This window comes from Serinus canaria, chromosome 8 (genome assembly GCF_022539315.1).
Source record: "Serinus canaria isolate serCan28SL12 chromosome 8, serCan2020, whole genome shotgun sequence".
NCBI classification, from domain to species: domain Eukaryota; kingdom Metazoa; phylum Chordata; class Aves; order Passeriformes; family Fringillidae; genus Serinus; species Serinus canaria.
Window position 1 is genome coordinate 1,239,392 of NC_066322.1, and position 17,873 is coordinate 1,257,264.

A 17,873-nucleotide genomic window follows, 5' to 3' on the forward strand; every position below is an offset into this window, starting at 1 on the left:
CTGCCTCCACTGAGCTCTACAGAGACTCAAACCTCACAATTAAAAACTCACTAAGAAAATCAAATAAAAACTCAAAAATTAACTCGGAAATAAAAACTGACTCACAAATAAAAATGCACAAATAAAAACTCACAGGTAAAAACAAAACACTCACAAGTAAAAACTCACAAACAAAACCTCAGCAAGTAAAACAAAAAAAACCCTCACAAAACTCCCCCTTAATCCCAGCCCTGTTTACATTTTCCCCCTCTTCTCCTGATTTTTAACCCCAGCCCTGTTCATATTTTCCCCTTTTTCTCCTGATTTTTAACCCCAGCCCTGTTCATATTTTCCCCTTTTTCTCCTGATTTTTAATCCCAGCCCTGTTCATATTTTCTCTTTTCTCCTGATTTTTAATCCCAGCCCTGTTCATACTTTCCCCCTCCTCTCCTGATTTTTAATCCCAGCCCTGTTCATATTTTCCCTCTTTTCTCCTGATTTTTAATCCCAGCCCTGTTCATATTTTCTCCCTTTTTTCCCTGGACAATTTAAATTCCATTTTCCAAACCCTGCCCCCACACTGAGGGTGTGACAGGGAGGAGCAACTCTGAGATTTAATTATGAAGCCCTTAATTATTTCTCTGAAAGAAATAAAACCTCAAGAGGAATCAACAATCCAGCTGAAGGAACTCCTGGAAAGTTTTTCCACCCATAGGATGCCCAAACCCTTGGAAATTATTAAAAATATTTACCTGGGCTTGAAGACTCAACAGAAGGCTAAAAAAAAAAAAAAAAAGAAAAGAAAGGAAATTATTTTTGCCATGTTGAACCTGTATAAATCAAATTATTTAGCTGATACAGAACAACTCACTGCAGAAAAATATATTTACAAACAAATAAATGTATAAATAAATTTCTAAATATAATAAATAAATTTATGGATTTAGAAATGAATTCATAAGTAAATAAATAAAATTATAAATAAGATTATTTATCAAGGTAAGTAATACTTTAACTTCAGCAGTGATCAAACTCCAGGTATAAATCCCCTTTTCCACAACCCAGGGATATCCCAGATTCCACTGCCAGTGAGTCTCAGTTTAAGGGGAATTATTAAGGAATTATTTAAGAGGAAGCTGAGCACAAATTCCCTATTCCCCTTCAATTCAGGGACACACTTTTTAAAGGAATCCCAAATCATAATAAGAATTCCTCATGGAATGAAGGAAAAAATCAATTTAATCTTAATCTCCAACCCAGCTGTGAGGAAAAAACAAAAACACCACCAAAAAATATTATTTTTGAGATAGAGAAAGAAAATTATTCCCTAATAATTCAAGTACCAGAGCCCCTCTCTGGCCCAAAATTTGCTAACCTGGTCTTTATAATCTCCACAAACAAATTCTCCCATAAAATCCTTTCCCTGTGCCAATCTTGAACCTCCTGGGGGGAAATTTGCATGTCAGCCATTCAAAGCTCATTTGTTTGGATAATTCAAGCAAATGTTCCCTCTCTTTTCAGGCACACAGTAATGAAATGTTGATTTCCAAGGCAGGAAAACTGCATTTTCTCCATGGTGCTCCTGCCACCTCCTGCAAACTCAGATATTGTTTGGCACCATGGATTTTGTCATATTAATTAATGTATTCTGCTGTCCTCAAGGGAAAACTTGGATTTTCTGAAGGGTTTTCCTTCTCAACTCAGCCTAGTGATGCAGCAAAGCAAAAGCTAAAACTGAAAAAATTCTGTCTGATTTGAAGTTCCTTTAAATCAAAAGTTAAAACTGAAAAAATTCTGTCTGATTTGAAGTTCCTTTATATCAAAGGTTAAAACTGAAAAAAATCTGATTTGAAGTTCCTTTAAATCAAAAGTTAAAACTGAAAAAATTCTGTCTGATTTGAAGTTCCTTTATATCAAAAGCTAAAACTGAAAAAATTCTGATTTGAAGTTCCTTTAAATCAAAGGTTAAAACTGAAAAAATTCTGATTTGAAGTTCCTTTAAATCAAAAGTTAAAACTGAAAAAATCCTGTCTGATTTGAAGTTCCTTTATATCAAAAGCTCCTCAAAGTGGGAAGAGAGAGACCTTCTTAGGGAATGATTTCCCTCACACGTCTGCCTCCCTTTTGTGGGAGTCTCCAGTGTATAAATGAACTCAAAAAGAGTCCAGAATAAGGAAAATGCAGAATATAAGCACTGAATTCCCTGCCAGCAGCCCATCCATCCCTGCCTCTGGCAGTGGGGAGCCACTCCCTGTGTCCCCTTGTCCCCAGTCCCTCTCCAGCTCTCCTGGAGCCCCTCAGGATTCCCAGAGAAATTCACATTAATGGGAAACACCCCAAACGTTTTTGCAGATCGTTGCACAACACCAGGGGAAGTTTAGATATTCACTACACCCAGAAAAGTCTTTATTTGCAAAGATTATCTTAACAAATTCCAGAGTCCAGTACTCCTGATCTGGAGCTGAATATCAGGATCAGCAGCAAGGACTGGTCTTTATTTGGTGTTTTGTTTGTCTGATGAACCTGCATAACTAATAGAATGCAATACATGATCATTAATACAAATTAACAAAGTCTTCACGTGATTATTGCAGCAATCATTGGTTGCAAACTGTGGGAAATGAATTTGTAGAGAAATCTTAAAGTGTGACCCAACTATTTCTGAGTTACAGTACACTATAAACATTTTTAACCTATCAACTTTCATCACACCATATTAAAAATACCTTAAAACCAATCATTGAAATGACCCCTCATAAATCTTACTACAACCCATCTTTCATATTCTATTTCTCCAAAATAGCTCATCTTTTTTACAAAAGCACCCTTTAAAACTTGTTTATAATTCCATTTCTCTCTCAGCAATATCTATCCCATTCCATTTCTAAATCAACATTTCTTACCTCAAGATTTACATACAAACACACATTATGTGAGCCTTCTGTCAGACTGGAACATTTCTCTACACGAAATTCTCGACAGGAAACCAAACAAATTCAATCTTCCCAGGCCAGGAGGAAGCCATGGAGAGCCTCCCCTTTTCCTCATGGCTGTCACCCCTGGAGCAGCTGCCCAGGAAAGGGCTGGAATCAGCACCCCTGCAGGTGTCCCAAACCAGCTGCAGGTGGCACTTGGGGACATGGACTGATGGGATGGACTCCATGATCTTAAAAACTCTTTTCCAACTTTAATTCCAGGATGAAAAATTATTCCAGCAATGACCAGAGCTGGATTCAAAGGCCTGAGGAGAATTTATTCTGAGGGATAAAATACTTTCCTTAGTAAACAATCCATTCTGCAAATACCATCTTAGAACTCCTCTCAAATTAAAATTATTTAAGCTTTAGCTGTGATCTAACTCCAGGTATAAATCCCCCTTTCCACAACCCAGGGATATCCCAGATTCCACTGCCAGTGAGTCCCAGTCCAAGAGAAATTATTCCCCTTGGAAGCTGAGCACAAATTCCCTGTTCTCCTTCAATTCAGGGACACACTTTTTAAAGGAATCCCAAACCACAATGAGAATTCCTCATGGAATGAAGGAAAAGCCACTAAAATGTGTTGTTATTGGGAGCCTTACACAAATTATCATCCAGTTTGCCAGAAAAACCTCTTTCCAAAACGTTCCCTGCTTCCCTGGACAATTTTGGCTCTAGCAGAGGAGTTTTGAGGAGGTCTCAGCTGCAAGGCAGGTTATGGGTTCATCAATCAGTAGTGGCACCTTGGTTTGGTGATAATCCATGGGGAATTCTGGCTGGCCCATGCCCAAGGGGCTGACCCACCTCAGCTCCAGCCTGGGAAGGGAAGTTCTGGGGGGAGGCCTCATGCAGAAGGAAAACCAGGACACAAACAGGAGTTCAGGGAGCCATGGCTCCCAAACCCAGGCCCAAAAGCAGCCTCTGGCTCTCTGCCCCTTCTCCCAGGCTTTGCCAGTGACATCTGCCCTGCCTGTGCACTCTCCTGTCTGCATTCCCTGGCTTTCCAGTCTGGGATGAGCTGTCAATCATTTCCTGCTTCTATTTCCAGCCCTGAGCAGTGTCACACTCCAGCTCATCTTTATTAATGCCCAGCTGCAGCCAAAAGCAGCCCTGACCTCTGGCACCACTCCAGTGCCAGCTGTGCCAGCCCAGCCCCCAAGGTGACTGGCACCACTTTTCCAGCCTCTCCCTGACTCTGTCCTGGCCTCTGTGAGTGCCAGCTGTGCTGCAAACACCTGTTTGGGGCTGGACACGTGGAAAGGAGAGCTGGAAAACCCTGCAGGGCCAGCACAGAGGGTGAGGGAGCAGCCTCTGGTTGAAGAGCTGCTCCAAGACAAGGCCTGCAAGGCTTGGTCAGTCCCATTCCCTGCCTCCAAGGGATGGTGCCTCTGGCCAGGGGACAACAGATGGCTTTGGGAGCATTTAGTGACGGCAAATTCCTGGCACTCTAAGGGTCATATGGCAGATCCACATTCCCGAAGATGGCACTGCCATGGGACAGGAATTCCTGGGAGAAGGCCACCCCTGTTCTTCAGTGGATCTTCATTTTCTGCCCAGCCATTCCCAGGGAAGCAGAGAGAACTTTTTGCCTCAAGGACACTCGTGGGAACAACGAGCTGCCACCTATCAAAGGATAATGGGATCCAAGAAAATCAGGGATAGTGCCAATCCTCAGGCAATGCACACTGCAATTGTTCTGGAATTGCACCATCAGCAAAGGTAACAGTGAACGGCCTGCTGGGAGCTCAAAGGAATGAAAAGCACCCAGGAACTCCTAACTCATGGACACTGAGCAAAAACTCCAGGGGAGCAAGGCTCCTGCTGCATGGATACCCCAAGGAGCACAGCTGTTAATGCTCCAGAGCAGCTGGAAGGGACCCCAGCTCTGAGGGCTGCAGGAAACAAACCTCAGCAAAGAGAGAAGGGACAGACACCGAGCCCCAAACCACCAGCACTGCTGAATGCCACTGCTTGATTCCAGGGGTATTTTCAGGGATCTCAGGAAAGACAGGACTTCCCAAGGTTAGGGACACTGGCAGCAACAACCAGCCAGATCACATCCAGGGTATTCCCAGCATGTATCCAACAGGATATGGGGTGGATGGGACAGATCCCAACAACACATTCCTCAGGCTGTGGATATGGGAGAGATGGGACAGATCCCATCCAGTCCATTCCCTGGATATGGCATAGATGGGACAGATCTCATCCAGTCCATTCCCTGGATATGGCATAGATGGGACAGATCCCATCCAGTCCATTCCCTGGATATGGGATAGATGGGACAGACCCCATCCAATCCATTCCCTGGATATGGGATAGATGGACAGATCCCATCCAGTCCATTCCCTGGATAAGGGATAGATGGGACAGACCCCATCCAGTCCATTCTCTGGATATGGGATAGATGGGACAGATCCCATCCAATCCATTCCCTGGATATGGGATAGATGGACAGATCCCATCCAGTCCATTCCCTGGATAAGGGATAGATGGACAGATCCCATCCAGTCCATTCTCTGGATATGGGATAGATGGGACAGATCCCATCCAGTCCATTCCCCAAGCATGGATATGGATAGATGGATATGGTTTAGATGGACTGAAGCTGGCCAGTGTCCCTCAGCCACCTGTGACTGCCAAGAGGCGAAGGCAGCAGAGATGTGTCAGACAAGGCAACATCCCCAGCATTCCCCTAAAACATCTGCCCGGACTTTGGGATCTGGCTGATCCCATCACTTGGGGTGGCAGTGACACAGCCCCCCTGAGCTGGCACTGTGACAGTTCATTAGTTCAGGAGGCAGCAGCCTTGCCCAGTTTATTCCAGGCAATTCCCAGGGCTGCACGCTGGCAGGGGACAGCCAGGTTTGATTCCAGCACGTGGTATGGACTGGGATACTCCAAGTGGGATGCAGTGAGCTTCCTCTCTTTCCCCTACAGCAAAACCACCTGAACAGAAGGGACAGACACTGCACAGTTTCACTCCTACCCACAAAACTCTTGTCTTTGCTGACACCTTTCACACTGTTTAACAGAACTGATGAATAATGAAACATCTTAAAATTTGCAGAATAATCTGCAGTGTCTACAAAACAAATACACATCCTGTCCAAATTGACTCAGTTATCTTTAATAGCTCCTGAAATGTTACATAAAACAGTTAAAAACTAGAATTAAATTCTCTTTATATTGACACTAATATGCCTGACAAGCCCATCAATTTGTTCAGTCTTGAACTCTGCAACAGCAAAATATCCCAAAGTTAATAAACTCTCCTGTGAGTTGGGCCTGGAGAAAAGAACTGGGCAAAATAGGGAATAACACCATTTATTCCAGAGGGAATGCATCCCTCTCCATAAGAGGAAGGAGACAGTCCCAGCTGGCCCCCTCTGTGTGTTGTGTTACAAATTAACTTGTGTTAAAATACTAAAAAAAAAAAAAAAAAAAAAAGCCACATTTTTATCTTGGGGTGAAAATAGCAACATTGAAGCAAGGAAAAAAAAAAAGCACTTCTGCTCCTCTTTTCCAGCCCTGCATGTGAATACCTGCACAGCCCAAACTGCAGTGACATCCCTCAAATGGAAGCCTTTACATCCATGGATTTTTACTTCTTTACTTTGGTGGCTCCATGAGAACATTCCTGTCCTTCCAGAAGACAAGGATCAAGAGCAGTGTTTGAACTCACAGCTCCCAAATGTGAACACCAAAGCCTTGCAGCTCCTACCTCAGCAAAGCTGCCTGGGCCATTCCCTTCTGAGACTTGGCCCCTGTATCCCGAGGACTTTTTCCCAATGTTTTTCTTTGGAGGTTTGCAAGACCAGGCTGGAGACAGCCCTGAGCAAGCCTGGGAGACCCGAGAGCAGAGAAGGTCACACCCGAGACCTCCTGAGCTGCCTTCCACCCCAAATCATCCCACAATGCAAGTTCTGAGATTTCTGAGAGAGCTGTGGGTGTTCAGCCTGGAGAGGAGACCTTAAATCCCACCTGCCATGGCTGGGACACTTCCACTGTCCCAGGCTACTCCAGCCTGGCCCTGGGCACTGCCAGCGATCCAGGGGCAGCCACAGCTGCCCTGGGCACCCTGTGCCAGGGCCTGCCCACCCTCCCAGCCAGGAATTCCTTCCCAATATCCACCTAAATCTACCCTCTTTCAGCTTCCAGCCATTCCCTGTGTCCTGTCCCTCCAGGCCTTGTCCCAGTCCCTCTCCAGCTCTCCAGGAGCCCCTTTAGGCCCTGGCAGGAGCTCTGAGGTGTCCAGCAGGGACAGGCCAGGACAGACAGGTGACAGTGACATCAGAGTGCCAGGACAGCAGCTGATCCCCCTTGGATCGCTGCAGTGAAGGACTCAGATCCATCCCAGCCTGAAATCCCTCCCAGGGGAGCTTGGAGCTCTGCACATCCTGCAGTTCCTGGGGTGCCGAGGCACAGCAAGGGACAGGGAACTCCGCGGTGCTGACAACGGCTTCTGTCCAAGGTGCCACTCCAGAAGCACCAGGCAGGGATTTCCCAAGGGACTGGGCCCTCAGGGAAGTGCTGCTGCTCCAGGCTGAGGAAGCTGCTGGAGGGACAGGAGAAGAAGCTCCCTGCACCTTCCCCAGGAGAACTCCCCATTCCAAGAGAATTCTGGAGCACCACACCACAGGCAATCAGAATTCCACCTGCCCTACCTGAAGGACACAGCTCCACACTTCCCCATCTCCTGTTCATTTTCACTCCAGCATCTTCCTTAACTTCCTGTAATAACCTAAAATATTGTGCTAAGAAAACTGGGATTTTATGGAGTGATTGGATCCTGCTATAGAATTCCAGAAGCAACCAGCCCCAGTCATATGCCAGGCAGCACAGGGAAACATTCCTATGGACAATTTGTGACGTGAATGGATTAGGAGGGAAATATTAATGCAGCCTGGGGCTTCTGGCCAGGAAAAGGCTCAAAAAGAAACAACTTTACAACAATTCCAGTGTCTGCCTAAATCCCTCTGCTGCGTCAGGAAGGACTTGAAGTCCTGACTGGAAGCCCACAAACATCAGTGTTTTATCACATGTAAAAAATATCCTCAAAACTCTTCCACTATGACAAAAGAACTCAAGGGGCACCCTCCTTTTAAGATTAGAAAGGCAGAGTGCCACTGTATCTCTGCAATTCCAAGGAGGGAATCCAAGCAGTGCCTATAACCAACCACTTCAGGGTTTATTCTCTCACCAAGGAAGGGAAAATCCAGAATTCCCAGCTCTCCTTTAGGTTCCCTGGTACCTCAGTGCAGTATTCTACCAACACTGCTCAGAATGACACTAAAGCCCCAGTTAGTTACAGCTAAGATCACACCAGGAAAAACATGGTTGACTGCTGTCAATCCCTGATTTTAATGGTGATTTAGATCTGTAGGAAACCCGGATTTAATCTATTTTGACCTTGTTCTGTATCCAGGAGCTCCTCAAAAACCCTGACTGTTCAAACAGCTCAATTAGCAAACACATCAGTGACTGTGTGAACTTTACTGCTGCTTCCTACTACACCTTAGTTCAATAAAACCACTAAGAAAGTGAAAAGGTTACTAAGAACAGTTATCAGGTCACATATTCCTTCAGCATTCCGTCCTGAAGCTGCTCCAAAACAGAAATCAGAAAGTAATGTTCAAAATATGAAAACAGAATTCAGTGACATTCACAAAGTTTAAAATTCTTCAGCTGAAAGAAGCAGAACATTGAGGAAAAGGGAAATTTTTCCAGACAATAGGAATTTATAGATGACTTCTTAAAGCACACCATGCCAATAAACTGATTTTTTGGTTGAAAACAATCAAAAAACTTTCAGAAATTTAAAAACATTAAAGTGCACTCAAAGAAATTAGGTTGAGACATTTAACTGTCCACTGACACCAGAGGAGAGCTCCTGCTCCAAAACAGCTCCTGCTCCTTTCCATACTTTCCCAACACCATAAAATGCCAGTCCAGGCTTTTAACCCCTCAGAAATTCACTCTGCGGAAGCAAAACTTTAATTCTTATTTCAGCAAGTCAGAAAATTGAGGAACCTCAGAGGTCTGGGTGAGAACCACAAGGAGCTGCTCAGCTGCCTGCTGGAGGTTTGGGAGAAACAGGAATTATGTTCCAGCATCAGTCACAGGGAAGGGAACCACAGAATCCTTTGGGTTGGAAAACATCTCCAAGACCATCCATTCCAACCAGTCCCAGCCCTGCCAAGGCCACCACTGCCCATGTCCCCAAGTGCCACATCCACAGGGGTTTTGAATCCCTGCAGGGATGGGGACTCCACCCCTGCCCTGGGCAGCTGTGCCAGGCTGGGCAGCCTTTCCATGAAAGAATATTCCCAATATCCACCCTGAGCTCCCCTAGGGCTGTTCCTTCTCCTCCTGTCCCTGTTCCCTGGAGCACAGCCCGACCCTCGGCTGTCCCTTCCTGTCAGGAGCTGTGCAGAGCCACAAGGGCCCCCCTGAGCCTCCTGGGGACCTGCTGGTCCCAGGGCTGGTCCTGCTGTCCCACCCATTCCAGCTCCTGTGGGATCTCTCCCTGCTTGCTCTGCAGGAAGCTTTGAGGTTCTCAGCAAGATGGATGAACCCATGGAAGCTCAGGGACATGACACAAAAGCAGCAGGAGGAGCAGAACCTCCCATTTCAGGACCTGTCAGATCAGAACTAAACCAGCCTGCAGGTAATTCCAAGCTATGCCAACCAAAAACCAGGGATATTTAGTCCCCAGTGCTCCCACCTCACCTCTGACCACACATGTCCACCCTCTTTCCCACTCCTAATTCACTGAAGAACAACAAAAAACCCCAAAAAACCTGGCTCCCTTTAGTTTTGCATGCTCAGTATCCTGGCAAGTGATATCCTGTACCAAGCTGACTGGTGCATCCCTTCATGGAACAGAAGGAACAGCAGGAATTGGGCACTTCTGGAAATTACAGCAGGTACTGAGCTGCCTCTGTTCAACATTAAAGTCTGACCCCAGCTCTTCCAGTTTTGGGATCAGAAGATCTCATTCTCTCACTTACATTTCACTCCAACACTATACAGGCTGAATTAACAAAAGCCATTCTCTTTCAGCTGCTAATCAAGCTTTTCAGCCCCAACCTTTTCTTCTCAGGAGGCATTAAAATACTTATTTTGGAGAAAATCTGTGCGTATCAGCATTCCCTCCACCAAAATCACCCTGTAAGCAGCTTAATGCAGGATACTGTAACAGTCACAAAGCTTCAGCTGATCTTAAATTAGAGATATTTTCTTTCCAGTTTATGCCTGGAACAAACATCTGACATGTTGGAGTACGAGGAATCACGTAAAAGCAAAAAGATCCCTAACACAGGTTATTAATCCCAAATTTAATATATATTCAAAAATTTTTTTCCCCTTTGTCTGTCCTGTATTCAAATCACTTCAGCAAAAGTGAAGCAGCACTTTTGGTGAATTTAGTTTCACTTTCTGGCCTCCAGCCCTGCTTTCTGAAGGGCCTTCCTGTGCAACCCAACAAGTTCCAGTCACACTGGGCTTGGAGGGCTGTGCCTGTCTCTGATCCTCTGCAACACAAGGTTCTGGGATTGCTCCTGAGGGCAGGATGAGCTCCTGTGCACCCTCAGAACATCCAGCACAAGGTTCTGGGATCGCTCCTGAGGGCAGGATGAGCTCCTGTGCACCCTCAGAACATCCAGCACAAGGTTCTGGGATTGCTCCTGAGGGCAGGATGAGCTCCTGTGCACCCTCAGAACATCCAGCACAAGGTTCTGAGGGCAGGAGGAGCTCCTGTGCATGCCTCAACCACCCAGCACACTGGCACAAAAGATGGCAAAGAGGGCAGGAACCATCAGTCTGCTACCTTCCCATCCACACTTTGGGGATCTGCAGTCCCTCCAGGCCAGTGGCTGACACCAGAGCTACGAGGAAAAGCCATGCTAAGGAGAATTCCCTCTGCTCCCTGTGGATTTCCTAAATTCATGAAATCCTGGAGTGGTTTGGGCTGGAAGGAACCCTAGAGACCATCCAGTTCCAGCTCTTTGCCAGGGGCAGGGACACAAACTGAGCTGGAAACTGTTTCCAGGGCCTTAAATCACTCCAAGTATCAATTTTTTCAAAATTATTACTGTTTCCCCATGCAGATGCAACAGTTGCTTGGGGATGAACTCGAGGTGCTGCAGCTCCTGAACTCATCCACTGGCAGATCAAACGCTGCCCCTGCCCCTTCTCCTCAAACAGAACCTCCAAAAAGGCCAAGATGAAACCCCCGAGTGCAGTACCGGGACCAACAGAGGCCTCAGCCACAGGAGCAACATCCCAAGGGGAAAAGCCAAAGGTGGCCAGCTCCGCATCCCGGCGGGACCTCCCTGCCCTGGGGCCGGCACTGCTGTGACAGCGAGTAGGAAGTGACCCCAGCTCAGCCCCACAGGACACAGAGGGACTGCCACAGGATATTGGGGTTAATTCACGCAAAAATGGATAAAAACTCCAGCCAAACATCCCCAATACTCCAATGCCCACAGCAGAGGCACCACTGTCTCCCCAGCTTTGTAGAAATGGGTTTAAAACCCACAGGTTTTGGGATCAGACCGGTGATTCCCTCTGGAGATACAAAACCACCCAGGCAGGTTCTTAGAACTTCTAAGATTAGCTCAGGACGTGTTGTCCCAACAACAGGAAGACTGCTTCATTAAAGGTTTGGTTTGGAAGGAAAAGAGAAAGTAATTTAAGGGGAAAACCCCATATATTCAGGAATTTCAAGGGGAGAAGCTCCATCTGTAAAATCTAATCTTGACACTTCCAGCTTGCCCTGGGAGCAACACCTGTCCCACAAATTTTACTTTTCCAAAGCATACTTTTCAAATTTTCATTTCCAACGCATTTGTCAACACTGCTGGAGCAGCAAACAGCCCCGAGATTGGGATCGGGGCAGAATTCGAGGAAAACTTCATGGAATATCCATTCATCAATCCTCACTCCCCTCCTAAAAGGGAAAGAGCAGATCCTATAGGGACGGGCAAATCCAACCCCCACCAACCCAGCCCTGCGATAAAGAGGCTTTTTTCCCATTTCCCCATTACTTCCCTATCATTATCACATTACGTCCCACAACACAACTCCCATTATCCCCAAAAAACCCCCCCCCACTCCCCGCAAATCCTGGGAATCCCACCGGAAAGCTCTCCCGGGCTACCTTTTAAGCAATTCCCCTTTGTTTTAACGATTACAAAAAAGGTATTTAAAGGAAATAAAGCGATGGTTTAGCATATGCGGTCCTACCAAAACCGGGAGGCGCCGCGCTCGGTCCCGCCCGCTCCTCTCAGGGGCCTTCAGCCCCCGGGACGGCCCCGAACGGGAGCGGGCGGCTCCCTGAGGGGAGCGGGCGGGACCGCCGGTGCCCGCGGGCCTCCGGTCCCCGCAACAAACTTGCGGCGCCGCGCAACAAGTTCCCGGGCAGGCCCCCGCAGCTCTCACCTCAGCCATGATCGCTGGTATTCCCGGGAGAGGGTCACATCGCCGGGAAGCGCCGCCGGGTCCCGGTGGGAGCGGCGGGAGCAGCGGGGACGGGACCGGGAGCGGCGGCGGGGCGGGAGGGGCGTGGCCACGTTACGCACGACGTCACCGCGCACCGCGGGAAGCGGGCAGGGCGCGTGCGGCGGCTGTCAGTCAGGGGAGGCCACGCCCACCGCGCCTATCAGTCAACGGGAGGACACGCCTACCCGTATGTCATATAGCGCTGGTTCAGTCTGTCAGTCAGGGCGGAGGAGACGCCCCCTTCCTGTCACTTGGTGATTGGCCACGCCCTCGTGTGTCACGCAACGCACAGGCAAAGCCCCGTCTGTCACTCAAAGTCTAAGGCCACCTCCTTACGCGTCAATCAAACCGCGCAGCGTTCCCCACCGCCTGCCACTCAACGCACAGGCCACGCCCTCTCATCTGTCACGATTCCACAGGTCCCGCCTGTCACTCAAAACGCAAGGCCACGCCCCCACCCGCCAAGGCGCGGCCGCCGCGGCCCCTCGTGCCCATATATGTCATTGGGCACAAGCCACGCCCCCTCACGTGTCACTCAATGAACAGGCCGCGCCCCTCACCTGCCAATCACGCGCAGGCCGCGCCCCCTCCAGTCTCATTCAATGCCCGGGTCCCGCCCCGGCCGGTGCTCGGTGCTGAGGCTACCGCTCGCCGCGGCCCCTCACGGCCCCCAGTGCCCCGTGCCCCCGGCCCCGCCCGCCACCGCCACCGCCTCCGCACCATCGCCCCTCTCCCCCCCGCTCCGGCCCAGCCGCGGCCGCCGTACTCACGCGGGGAGCCGCAGAGGCGCGGGGGGTGTCTCATCGGCCGTGAGGCAAACGGGGGGGTCCTCGGGGAACGGGGGCTCTTGCTGGGCGTGAGGCTCTTGGGTGACACAATAACAGCTCCAGGTTACACACAACACCCGAAACACCACCCCGAATAAACGGAACAAAGATCCGGAGCCGGCGGTCATTCACCGTGTCCTCCCTGCAGCCCCGGTGCCTCACCTGCCCGGCTCAGCGCTGTCCCCGGGCCGGCACGGGGCAGCGCCCGGCGCGCCCGTCGGGCATCGCGGCCGTGTCACAGCGAGGACACCGCGGCCTCGGCCGTGCCCTGCAGAGCCGCGCGGCTCACGCGCGCCCGGCGCCTCCGCCGAGGAGCCGCATCCCCGACCCTCACACGGTCCCCGCGGGCGGTGCCGAAAGAACCGGCGGGTGCGACTTTGCTGACTCAGGGGTGACTCCCCCGCGAGCGAGGCGCTGCAGCCCCGCGGGAGGGCCGAGCGGCCGGCGGGGCGGTGTCGCGGCGGGCGCGGGCAGCGCCGGTTCGGCGACACGGGGCGGGGGCGGGACCCGAACCGGGGCCGGGGACGGCCCGGGGCTGCGGCCGCGAGCACAGCGCGGCCCGCGCGCCGCGCGCCGACCAATCGGCGGCGCCCTTGCTGGCGGCCAATCGTCGCGCCGCGTCTTGGGTGGCGTTGTCACGGTAACGGCGCGACGCCATGCAAGGGCCGCGGCCTCCGCGGTGAGTGAGAGCGGGTCCGGCCTAAAGCTTCAATGTTATTTGAATTAAAAATCTTTACAGCCCTAAAAATGCCTGGGAATAGATGATAAACTATAGTACAGAACCAATGATAACACATCAGTAATTATAATTAATGAATGGAAAAAGTTCCTTTAGTATAAATGGATTACATCCCTTAAAATACTTAGTAATACATAAATTGTAATACATAATAAATTATATAGTGTCATATTAAATGATATTTAATAAATTACATAAGTGTACAAAAATATTAATTATAAATTATAAATGGTTTACCTTAAAACAAAGGGTAGCACTTAATGAATTATAATATGTAATACATTATATTCTATAAAAAGTCATAATAAATCAATGGTAAAAAGCCTTTATTATAAACGGTTTACATATTTCAATTAATGGGTAATAGATCATGAACTGTAGTATAGAATAAATTATATTGTAGTATATGATAAATTATATCATAAATTACATTCTATGATAAATTACATTCTATGATGAATTATGAGGCATAAGAAGTTATAACAAATAAATATAAATGATCGAAATCCTTTACAAGAATTGGTAATATGTAATTAAGTATTATACACAATAAATTCTAATAAATTGCTGCACTCCTTTCTTAAAAATGCTTAAAATTCTTTGAAATCATTATTAATATATAATAAATTATAATATATCATAAATTACAATCAGTAAGTGGCTGAAATCCCACAATCTTCTATTATAAACTGTTTACATTCCTTAAAACAATTGGTAATACATAAAAAATAATAATACATAAGAAAGTACATCCTATAATGTGTCATAATATGCAACAGTTTAAGAGAAATAAATTGTTACAAATATTTTATTTATTATGTTGTTATATTGATTATGAAAATAATCAATAAAATAATTGGCAATATATAATTAATTATAAGAATCCTTTATGCTAAATGGTCAAAATAATTGGTATTTTATAGTAAATTATAATACATTAGAAATGGGAAGAATCCTTTCTTATAAATGGCAATAAATAGTTGAAATCCTTTAAAATAATTAGTAATAAATAATAATTAATATTCTATAAGAAATGGTTAAAATCTTTTCCTATTAGAGGATACAATCCCTTAAAATAATTGATCATATATGATCAATTATAAGAATCCTTTATTATAAATGGTTAAAATTCTTTAAAATAATTGGTAACAAATAATAAGTTATATAAGGAATGGTAAAAAACCTTTCTTATAAATAGTTTCCATCCTTTAAAATATTTGGTAATATATAAGAAATGGTAAAAATCCTTTATTGTAAGAGGTTGGAATCCCTGAAAATAATTGGCAATATATCATCAATTATAAGCATCCTTTATTATAAATGGTTCAAAATTGTTCAAATCTTCTAAAATAATTGGTTTATAGAAGTAATTATTAAAAATAAGTTTTATTATATAAGAAATGGTAAAAATCCTTTCTTATAAATGGTTTACATCCTTTAAAATTATAAGAATCCTTTCAATTTTTAAAAATTGCTAAAATCCTTTAAAATAATTGGTAATTATAACATAATTCTTAAAAAGAAATAGTATTATATAAGAAATGGTAAAAATCCTTTCTTATAATGGTTTACATCCTTCAAAATATTAGGGAATATATAATCAATTATAATATTATGAAATTGTAAAAATCCTTTCTTAGAAATGATTTACATCCTTGACAATATTAGGTAATATGCAATGTATTAGGTTGTATATAATATTTAATATTAAAGAAATGGCAAAAATCCTTTCTTAAAAATAGTTTACCATCCTTTAAAATCTTAGGTAATATATAATCTATTATAATATTTAGGAAATGGTAAAAATCCTTTCTTGGAAGTGGTTAAAAATTGTTCAAATCCTTTAAAATAATTGGTAATTACAATAAAATTCTTAAAAAGAAGTTGTATTATAGAAGAAATGGTAAAAGTCCTTTCTTATAAATGGTTTCAATAATTTGGAATGCCTGTTAATCATTGGATATTTAGCAATATTTCCCCGTGGTGTGTCCAGGGCATGGCCAGGAGGCAGCAGGGCCCCGAGCTCCCGCAGAACTTCCACGGCTTCCTTGGCTTCCCTGGGAAAAGCCCCCCGGAGCGGGGCCCACGTGGGCAGCCAGGGAGCCCTGCAGGTGAGGTGGGCCAGGGGCACCTGGGAGAGCCCAGAACCCACCTGGGGGAAGGGCTGGAATGGCTGGGTTGGGAAAGGTGGGGAGAACCAAAAAGCCCTGGAATGGTTGGGTTGGGAAAGGTGGGGAGAGCCAAAAAACCCTGGAATGGTTGGGTTGGGAAAGGCGGGGAGAACCAAAAAGCCCTGGAATGGTTGGGTTGGGAAAGGTGGGGAGAACCAAAAAGCCCTGGAATGGTTGGGTTGGAAAAGGTGGGGAGAACCAGAGAGCCCTGGAATGGTTGGGTTGGGAAAGGTGGGGAGAACCAAAAAGCCCTGGAATGGTTGGGTTGGGAAAGGTGGGGAGAACCAAAAAGCCCTGGAATGGCTGGGTTGGGAAAGGTGGGGAGAGCCAAAAAACCCTGGAATGGTTGGGTTGGGAAAGGTGGGGAGAACCAAAAAGCCCTGGAATGGCTGGGTTGGGAAAGGTGGGGAGAACCACAAAGCCCTGGAATGGTTGGGTTGGAAAAGGTGGGGAGAACCAGAGAGCCCTGGAATGGTTGGGTTGGGAAAGGTGGGGAGAACCAAAAAGCCCTGGAATGGTTGGGTTGGGAAAGGTGGGGAGAACCAAAAAGCCCTGGAATGGTTGGGTTGGGAAAGGTGGGGAGAGCCAAAAAGCCCTGGAATGGTTGGGTTGGGAAAGGTGGGGAGAACCAAAAAGCCCTGGAATGGTTGGGCTGGACGCCCTTGAGAAAGGTTGGATGAGCCCCAAATCCGCCTGTGGGAAGAACCAGAAAGCCCTGGAATGGTTGGGTTGGGAAAGGTGGGAAGGCCTGGAATGGTTGGGTTGGACACCCTTGGGAGGAGCCCCAAATCCACCTGTGGGAAGAATCATGGAGCCCTCGAATGGTTGTGTTGGGAAAGGTGGGAAGAGCCCCAAATCCACATGCGGGAAGGATCTCAGAAACCCTGGAATGGTTTGGTTGGGAAAAGTGGGAAGAGTCCCAAAACCCACCTGCAGGAAGAACTTAAAAGCCCTGGAATAGTTGGATTTTGCACATTTGGGAAAAGTAGGAAGAGCCCCAAATGTGGGAAGGATCTCAGAAACCCTGGAATGGTTGGGTTGGGAAAGGTGGGAAGAACTTAAATGGTTGGGTTGGGTGCTCCTGGGAAAGGTGGGAAGAGCTCCAAATCCACCTCTGGGAAGGCCTGGAATGGTTGGGTTGGGAAAGATGGGAAGAGCACAAAATCCACCTGTGAGAAGGCCTGGAATGGTTGGGTTGGACATGCTTGGGAAAGGTGGGAACAGCTCCAAATCTACCTGTGGGAAGGATCTCAGAAACCCTGGAATGCTTGGGTTGGGCACTCTTGGGGAAAGTGGGAAAAGCCCAAAATCTGTCTGTAGGAAGAACCAAAGGGCCCGGGAATGGTTGGACTGGGAAAGATGGGAAGAACCCCAAATCCACTTGCAGGAAGGATCTCAGAAACCCTGGAACAGTTGGGTTGGGAAAAGTAGGAAGAGCCTCAAATCCACTTGAAGGAAGAACTAAAAGGCCCTGGAATGGTTGGATTTGGCACATTTGGGAAAAGTGGGAAAAGCCCAAAATCTGCCTGAGGAAAAACCATGGAGCCCTGGAATGGTTCGGTTGGGAACCCTTGAGAAAGTAGGAAAAGCACCAAACGCACCTGTGGGAAGAACCAAAAACCCTGGAATGGTTGGGTTGGGAAGGTGGGAGAACCCAAACTCGTCTGTGGAGCCA

The 17,873-nt window shown here is 46.8% G+C and overlaps 2 protein-coding genes and 1 long non-coding RNA gene across 6 annotated transcripts in view; 2 read left to right on the forward strand and 1 right to left on the reverse strand.

The window, feature by feature from the left end:
• The window catches only part of MIER1 (MIER1 transcriptional regulator), a 38,986-nt gene extending 25,661 nt beyond the window's left edge, over positions 1-13,325 (reverse strand). For 2 of the 4 annotated variants that reach the window (XR_007778029.1, XM_009088793.4), the window contains exons 1-2: positions 12,402-12,903; positions 732-756 (exon numbers count right to left, since the gene is read on the reverse strand). Coding sequence is in view for 1 of the 4 variants with exons in the window: in XM_009088793.4 (XP_009087041.1) it covers positions 732-756; positions 12,402-12,410 (34 nt within the window). In the remaining 3 variants the exon portion in view is untranslated. Of the gene's footprint in view, positions 1-731; positions 757-11,782; positions 11,802-12,401; positions 12,904-13,231 lie in introns of those variants that run through there. The other 2 variants (XM_050977140.1, XM_050977141.1) reach the window with 2 other exon arrangements.
• LOC127059838 (uncharacterized) lies at positions 1,001-5,277 on the forward strand. Its single transcript, XR_007778032.1, has 3 exons — positions 1,001-1,755; positions 1,805-1,849; positions 1,944-5,277. It is a non-coding gene; the product is annotated as an uncharacterized LOC127059838 (long non-coding RNA).
• A 538-nt stretch (positions 13,326-13,863) lies between the features above and the next one.
• The window catches only part of DNAI4 (dynein axonemal intermediate chain 4), an 18,479-nt gene continuing 14,469 nt past the window's right edge, over positions 13,864-17,873 (forward strand). The window contains exons 1-2 of the mRNA XM_050977505.1: positions 13,864-13,967; positions 16,021-16,138. Of these exons, the coding sequence (XP_050833462.1) occupies positions 13,945-13,967; positions 16,021-16,138 (141 nt within the window). The 5' untranslated portion in view covers positions 13,864-13,944. The remainder of the gene's footprint in view (positions 13,968-16,020; positions 16,139-17,873) is intronic.